The sequence below is a fragment of the Eubalaena glacialis genome, chromosome 2 (genome assembly GCF_028564815.1).
Source record: "Eubalaena glacialis isolate mEubGla1 chromosome 2, mEubGla1.1.hap2.+ XY, whole genome shotgun sequence".
NCBI classification, from domain to species: domain Eukaryota; kingdom Metazoa; phylum Chordata; class Mammalia; order Artiodactyla; family Balaenidae; genus Eubalaena; species Eubalaena glacialis.
In genome coordinates this window covers 120,992,429-121,000,256 of record NC_083717.1, presented here as the reverse complement: position 1 = coordinate 121,000,256, position 7,828 = coordinate 120,992,429, and the positions used below count along the sequence as shown (strand labels likewise).

The 7,828-nt window shown below is 57.6% G+C and overlaps 1 protein-coding gene across 1 annotated transcript; it reads left to right on the top strand.

Moving 5' to 3' along the window:
- The first annotated feature begins 364 nt into the window (after window positions 1-364).
- Window positions 365-7,381, top strand: JPH4 (junctophilin 4). Its single transcript, XM_061182382.1, has 5 exons — window positions 365-743; window positions 1,496-2,267; window positions 5,329-5,447; window positions 5,804-6,336; window positions 7,298-7,381. The coding sequence occupies exons 1-5, from the start codon at window positions 365-367 to the stop codon at window positions 7,379-7,381; spliced, it is 1,887 nt and encodes a 628-aa protein (XP_061038365.1).
- The last annotated feature ends 447 nt before the right edge of the window (window positions 7,382-7,828 follow it).

Genomic DNA, 7,828 nt, shown 5'->3' with positions numbered 1-7,828 from the left:
CCTGGGAGGGGCCCTCTACAAGAACGGAGGGATGGGGGAGCCCCGTGCCTCCAAAGCTTAGGAGCTGCTGGAAGATGCTGCTGAAAGGTGGGGGGTTGGGGGGCGGTGCTGAGGCTCCGGAGCCACTGGGCCAGGGAGCGACGGGCAAAGAGGAGGGGCCTCGCTCGCCACTTCCCCCCTCTTTCTCCGCAGCCACTCAGGATGAGGGTCCGGCCCTGCCTGCCCGCGCTGGGCGCCCCCCGCCTGGCCCCGGTCTAACTGCCCCCGCCCCCAGGCCTCGCCCGGCTCCCAGGCCCCTAGCCGGCTTCTCCAGCCCCAGGATGCGCTGAGCCACCGGGGGGCTGAGGCCGCGCCAACTACATGCATGTCCCCCGGGGGCAAGTTCGACTTTGACGACGGGGGCTGCTACGTGGGGGGCTGGGAGGCGGGGCGGGCACATGGCTACGGCGTGTGCACGGGGCCCGGCGCCCAGGGCGAGTACAGCGGCTGCTGGGCGCAGGGCTTCGAGTCACTGGGCGTCTTCACGGGGCCCGGCGGACACAGCTACCAGGGCCACTGGCAGCAGGGCAAGCGCGAAGGGCTGGGCGTGGAGCGCAAGAGCCGCTGGACGTACCGCGGCGAGTGGCTGGGCGGGCTGAAGGGGCGCAGCGGTGTGTGGGAGAGCGTGTCCGGCCTGCGCTACGCCGGGCTCTGGAAGGACGGCTTCCAGGACGGCTACGGCACCGAGACCTACTCCGACGGAGGTGCGGGGCCCTGCCCACTACTGTCTGTCTGCTCGTCCGCGTGCGCCTCCCCGCTGGCCTGCCCTGCGTATGCCTTCCCCAGCCATACAACCCCCGGTGCCCCGCTGTTATCCTACACGCCTTCCGCATCAATATGCGCCCCTGCGCCCATCTTTCTGCCCTCTCCTCCCATCATCACACACGCCTTCCTCATTTGTCTGTCCCCTGCCTGATTTTCCCTCTCCCCAATCTGCCTGCCCTCACCCCTTCCCTGTCTGCCTGAGCCTCACACCCCGCATCTACCTAACCCTCACACACCCCCTGTCTGCCTGTCCCACACACCTCCCCTCTCCACCTGCCTGTCCCTAACACCTCTGCTCTGCCTGTCCCCTCACATTTCCTCAGTCAGCCCCTGACAGTTCTCTTTGCTTGTCATATGCCATCTATACACCCCCGTCAACCTGTCCCTCACACCCTCTGGACTGTCTGTCCTTCACACACCCGAGCCTGTCTGTCCCTCCCCCTTTCCCCTGTCTACCTGCACGGCCCTAATCCACGAATCTCCCACTACCTGCCTGTCTTCCCTCTGCTCTTCCACACCTTCCGACCCCACCTGGCCTGTCCCCGGCTCCTGGTGCCCTTCCCCGACCTCCACGCCAGTTGCCCCCACCTCTCCCACCGGACTCTTAGGCTTCCAGGGGCGCATGGGGCTGGGGGTGGCAAGGAACGGCGGGTCCTGACTCTTTCTCCCCCTCCTACCCCGCCCCGCGCAGGCACCTACCAGGGCCAGTGGCAGGCTGGGAAGCGCCACGGCTACGGGGTGCGCCAGAGTGTGCCCTACCATCAGGCGGCGCTGCTGCGCTCGCCCCGCCGCACCTCCCTGGACTCGGGCCACAGCGACCCCCCGACGCCGCCCCCGCCCCTGCCCCTGCCCGGGGACGAAGGAGGCAGCCCGGCCTCCGGCTCCCGGGGAGGCTTCGTGCTGGCCGGGCCTGGGGATGCTGACGGCGCGGCCTGCCGAAAGCGCACCCCCGCGGCGGGCGGGTTCTTCCGCCGCTCGCTGCTGCTCAGCGGGCTCCGGGCGGGCGGGCGCCGAAGCTCCTTGGGCAGCAAGAGGGGCTCGCTGCGCAGCGAGGTGAGCAGCGAGGTGGGCAGCACGGGACCCCCGGGCTCCGAGGCCAGCGGGCCCCCGGCCCCGGCGCCGCCCGCCCTCATCGAGGGCTCGGCCACTGAGGTGTATGCGGGCGAATGGCGCGCCGACCGGCGCAGCGGCTATGGCGTGAGCCAGCGTTCCAACGGGCTGCGCTACGAGGGCGAGTGGCTGGGCAACCGGCGGCACGGCTACGGGCGCACCACCCGCCCCGACGGCTCCCGCGAGGAGGGCAAGTACAAGCGCAACCGGCTGGTGCACGGGGGGCGCGTGCGCAGCCTTCTTCCTCTGGCCCTTCGGCGGGGCAAAGTCAAGGAGAAGGTGGACAGGGCCGTCGAGGGCGCCCGTCGAGCCGTGAGCGCTGCCCGCCAGCGCCAGGAGATCGCCGCTGCCAGGTGGGCACCCGGTGCAGAGGCCATAGCGGGGTTAAGGGGAGAAGGTACTCTAGGGATAAGGAAGGGGGTGGTGCCTAAAGGAGGACCAAGACGCAAGGCCTAGGGCCCGGTGGGGAAGAGCAGGCCTAGGGCCAGGCATTTGTAGCCCTGGGTATTTGAGGTGTTTATATCGGAGGCTACAGGTGGACGTGGGTGTAACTGTGGGTGGCTAGGTATTTGAGGAAAGCCCTGTTAGACTGTAAGCGTGTCTCAGTGTCTTTTGTGGGGATGTGTGTCGTTGTGTGTGGGAGTAGCAATGAGCGCTGCCTTGTGCCGGCCCAGGAAACCTCTTGGAACTCAGACATGTCCCTAGTCTTCCTCTTCTTGTAGCTGATCCGGCCTCCAGGACTCTGCTGCTGGGAGCAGCAGCCCCCGGCAGAGAGACAGGGAGTGTACATTCGTAACCACATCCAAACCAGCCCACAGTCTGCTATCATTTCAGCCTTAGGCCTTGGGAAGGTCTAGTTTGTACAGCTGATCTCTCCACCTGAAAAGATAGTCCCTCTCAGCTTTGTCTCCTCTGCCTCCCTTAACCCAACGGATAAAGGTTGAAGGCGAGGAGACTTGCCTATAAATGAAATTTTCTTTCTGCAAATCAGATTAGATTTCATGCATCAGGAACCTCATTATCTAAAGCAGTGCAGTCCAGTAGGAATATAATGTAAGCCTAGTACATAATTTTGAATCTTCTAGTAGCTGTATGAAAAAAATATGAAGAAACAGATGAAATGAATTTAAATAATATATTTTTATTTAAACCAATATATCCAAAATATTATCATTTCAACCTAAAATCAATATGAAATAATTAAGGAGAGAATTTACATCCCCCCCCCATTTTTCTTAAGTCTTTGAAATCTGATATGTATTTTGCACTTAGAGTACATCATTCAATTTGGACTAGCCACATTTTAAGTGCTTAATAGCTGCATATGGCTTGTGACTAAAGAAAGCCAAAAATCTATTTGTAAGGAGTTCATAAGCCCCTGATTTATACAATTTACACATAGGAATTTTTAGATATTGGCTTTTCTTTAAAGGGGAGGGCACAGTTGAAGGATCTTGTTTGAATTTGAGAGTGTTTCAGAGGATGAAAAGTCAAGATATGTCCAAATATGCTTCAGTGAATTTGTAAAATGGGTGACAAGGGGTGTGTGTGTGTGTGTGTGTGTGTGTATGTGAGTGAACAGGTCATATCCAGAGTAGATGCCTGAACCAGAGAATGTCGATCTGTAGATACATCAGAGTGTCTGGATGGTTAGAGTCCAGGGCCTTAAGCCAGGGAAGGGGAAGGGCAGAGCACCAGGGAGCACTTCAGGCTGGATGGGGAGTGGGCATGTGCAGGAAAAACTGATCTCTGTAGCCAGAAAGATCAGGCAGTGGGAGGAGGCTGGTTGGTCTCCCCAGCAACAGGCCTGGCAAACCTGATTGGCTGCTGGTTGCCGTGGAAACAGCAGAGCCCCAGCAGCAGGTGCCTCTGCCAGGTAGCCTGAGCCTGGCCTGATGCCTGAGCACTGACTGGGTCTACTGGCTAGGATTTGATCAACCATACCCTCCAAAGTCAAAAATACAGGACCTTGTCAATGTTGCAGTTTCTTGGCTGCCAACAGAACTCAATGCAACCCAAAACTGTGATCCTCATCCCCTGCCTTAAACTCTGAGACCAGCTCAGTTTCAGGACAGGGCTAGGCATATAGATCCTGAAAGCCCTAAGACAGAAGAGCAGGGTTATCTGAGATCCCTCCAAGCAGGTTCTAAAGGTCGTGACCCACCAGGTTTGAGGGGAGGAGGCTGACCATATCTCCCAAGGTATATAGAGAGGAAGTAGACCTAAGAAGACAGGGGACACCATGACCCTTCTCCCTACCCCCATACCCAGACTGCTTTCTTAGGCCAGATAAAACAGGCCCAGGGCCAGAGGGAGTCATGGGTCTTGATGCATTCAAGCCCATGGCAAGTATATCTGATTACTTCTACCTCTGATCCTTTACGCCCCACCTTCAGTCAAGATTACAGAACTAATTTAATAATTACAAGGCATCAGGGTGGGATAGGGAGGGTGGGAGGGACACACAAGAGGGAGGGGATATGGGGATATGTATACGTATAGCTGATTCACTTTGTGATACAGCAGAAACTAACACACCACTGTAAAGCAATTATACTCCAATAAAGATGTTAAATAATAATAATAATTACAAGGCATCTATGATTAACAGCAGAAGGTAAAAGGGAAGGGAAAATTGAGGAAACATCTGACATCAGATGGAGAACTGAGAAAAAACAGAGGGGAAAGGATTGATAATGCTTCAAGGTTACCTGTAACTAAGGAGCAGAGCAGGGTTGAAGGGGAGTTGTGGAAGGGAGATTAAGAGCTCACCTCTTAGAAGGTATAAGCACAATGGTGAGAAAGCATGCACGTTAGCAGGGAGAGGGAATAGATAGTAGCAGAAAGGGGAGACCCACCCTTACTCCAGTTCCAGAGCTCAGAAATGAGGAAATGGGGGGGGGCAGTGGCAGTGATGGGGGCAGGGAGAACGATGTGATAACAGAAGTGGCTGAAGAAAACAAGATGTAAAATTCTCATAACAAGAGGTAGCAACACAGTAAAGAGGCATAGCTTGTGAGCACCAAGCAGGTGCAGCCGCAGAGAGATGTGCTAAGAGAGTGAGGCCTCATTTGTCACTGGGAGGGAGCAGGACAGGAATGGAATAACAGAGTTGAGGGCAGTGGGGAGGGCCTGGCCCTGCAGCTGGAGGAAGGGAAGTGTTACTACTGGATGGAATGGTGGAGGGAGTGAGAGAGGAGCAGGAAGGTGTGATAACAGCAAGCGTGGCCCAGATCTAGGGGAGGAAACCAAAGGCCAGCTGTCCTGCCAGGCCGGGGAAGGGGAGCAGCTGGCAGAGTGGGCAAGGGTGAGGAGTCCAGAGGTGAGCTCAGGTCTGGGGGATGTGATGCAGTGGGGACCTGGGCCAAGGGACTGGAGTAGGTCTGTTAAGACAGTGTCCCTGGAACCCGACAGGGCAGCAGACGCCCTTCTAAAGGCAGTGGCAGCCAGCAGTGTCGCCGAGAAGGCTGTGGAGGCAGCTCGAATGGCCAAACTGATAGCCCAGGACCTGCAGCCCATGTTGGAGGCCCCAGGTGAGGCGTGGGCAGCCTGGGGCGGGGCCGGGGGAGGGGGTGGCTTCCTGGGGAGCTGGGGGGCCTGGGCATGGAGAAAGGGGAAGGGAATCCCTGCAGGGGACTGGGGTGGGAAAAGCCAGGGTATGAGGATCTAAGGGGACAGAGCGTGGGGACCAGGCCCAGTTGTTTGAGGAGCGAAGTAGGAATTTATGAAATAGGGTCATAAGGACTAGGGGTTTGGGGTCTGGCAATGAGAGGCTGTAAACCTGGGGGTACCAGAGTCCTGGGAGGCGCCCAGGCAGGGGGATAAAGCTGTAGCTTCTGCAGCCCAAGGCCAGTTCGGCCCCTCTGATTCTTAGCTATCCCTGCCCCAGGCCGCAGACCCAGGCAGGACTCAGAAGGTTCTGACACAGAGCCCTTGGATGAGGACAGCCCTGGGGTATACGAGAATGGACTGACCCCCTCAGAGGGCTCCCCTGAACTGCCCAGCAGCCCTGCCTCCTCCCGCCAACCCTGGCGACCCACTGCCTGCCGGAGCCCACTGCCTTCTGGAGGGGACCGAGGTCCCTTCTCCAGCCCCAAAGCTTGGCCTGAGGAGTGGGGGGGCCCGGGTGAGCAGGCAGAAGAACTAGCTGGCTATGAGGCAGAGGATGAGGCTGGGCTGCAGGGGCCAGAGCCCAGAGATGGCTCCCCACTCCTCGGAGGCTGCAGCGACAGTTCCGGAAGTCTTCGAGAGGAGGAAGGGGAGGATGAAGAGCCCTTGCTCCAGATGAGGACCCCAGGGCGCTCGGAGCCGGAGCCCACAGCCTTGCCAGTCCTGAGGGGCCTGTCCTCAAGGGGTCCTGAAGCCGGGTGCCTGATGGAAGAGGCTGAGGAGGCTGCTGCGTCCGAGAGGCCCGCCCAGCCGGTGAGAGACCCCCACCCCCGCCCCACCCCGCCCCACCCCGCCCTGTGCCCTCTGAGTCTCCCATCCTTCCTGGTCCCGCTTCTCCTCAAAGCCTGGCCTCTCATCCTTTCCAGACCTCTCTCTGATCCCCTGGGGGGCTTTGATTTGCACTTAGCTTCCTTTTTGCCTGCCCAGTCTTGGACTATATCCCACCTCAAAAAAATAGAGAATTTGCAAGCTGGAAGGAACCTTAGAGACCTTCACGTCCAACTACCTCATTTGACACATGGGAGGACTGAGGCCCAGAGCACTTACAGTAACTCACCAAGGTTACGAATAATTGTTACGAATAATTAACAGTACAGCCAGAACATCTTTGCCTGCTCTCCTTTCATATCATTTCCGGCTCCTGGTTTCCTACTCCACCCCCACCCCCACCTCCACACTTTCTCTCTTTGGTGCCCAGAAATAAAAAAGGAAAAGCTTGTTCCCTCCCTACTCTGACTCTCCCTCCCTCTCCTGGGAAGAAGAGAAATAGGGAAGAAGGCAGAAAACTGGGAGGGGTGGAGTTTCCCCAGTACCCTCCACTCTGATTGGACTCCAGGCCTTCTCTTGTTTCCTAGCAACCACATCCTCACCCCTTCATCCCCTCTCTGCTTCACTGCAGTAAAGGCTGCTGCTGCCAAAGTCTGATACTAAGGCCAGGCACCTTCTGCCTGGGCCACGTGCTGCTGGGAGGGGAGTGGAAGGAGGAGGGAGGATGGGCTGACTTGAGGGAGCCAGAGGGAAGGTGGGGCCCTGCCTGGGAGCAGAGGAATGTTTTGCAATCCAAAGCAAAGGTTGGAGATTTCCCTGCTCTGGCCTCTGAGGAGAGGTGCCTGGGACCCTTCTGCTTTGCCACCTCAGCCAGGGCAGGAAGGTGGGACCCGTCGCTGGACCCGGTCCTCAGGCACTGAGACTGCATTTTCCCCCATCTCTCTAGGGAGCTGCCAACCCATTGGTGGTGGGAGCCGTGGCCCTTCTGGACCTCAGCCTGGCATTCCTGTTCTCCCAGCTCCTCACCTGAGGCTCCTGCCTGGCCTAGTTCTGGCTTTGGTTGCTGCCTCTTCACTCCTCTGACCTGCCTTTTTCTCTTTTCTTCCTCCTGGTTGTTTTTTCTCCTATCTTTCTTTCTCTTCTCCCTTCCCTTTCTTTTCTGTCCCCCTCTGGTTTTCTCTTGTTTTTTTCTTTCCCTCTCTCCTTTCAGATTCATTCCTTCTGGCTCCGTCTCAGTCTTCCTCACTCCCTTCCCCACCCACCCCTTCTCTCTCTCTCTAGATTGTTTACATATGAAGGGCTTTTCTCGCTCAGAGTCGCTGTCTTCTCTGAGACACACAATTCTAAGTCAGACCATTGCCCCACACCCTCCCTGCCTTTTCTTTAGACCTGAACTTGGATGAGGGTTGGGGTTTGGTGTCCTGAGGAGTCTCCCAGAAGCTGAGCAGAAAGGAAGGAGAAAATGGAGAAGGGGTGT

Coding starts and splice junctions, on each gene's coding strand:
- JPH4 (XM_061182382.1), top strand. CDS start 365: ATGTCCCCCGGGGGCAAGTTCGACTTTGACGACGGGGGCTGCTACGTG. Junction 744..1,495: donor CGAGACCTACTCCGACGGAG/GTGCGGGGCCCT, acceptor CGCCCCGCGCAG/GCACCTACCAGGGCCAGTGG. Junction 5,448..5,803: donor GCCCATGTTGGAGGCCCCAG/GTGAGGCGTGGG, acceptor TCCCTGCCCCAG/GCCGCAGACCCAGGCAGGAC.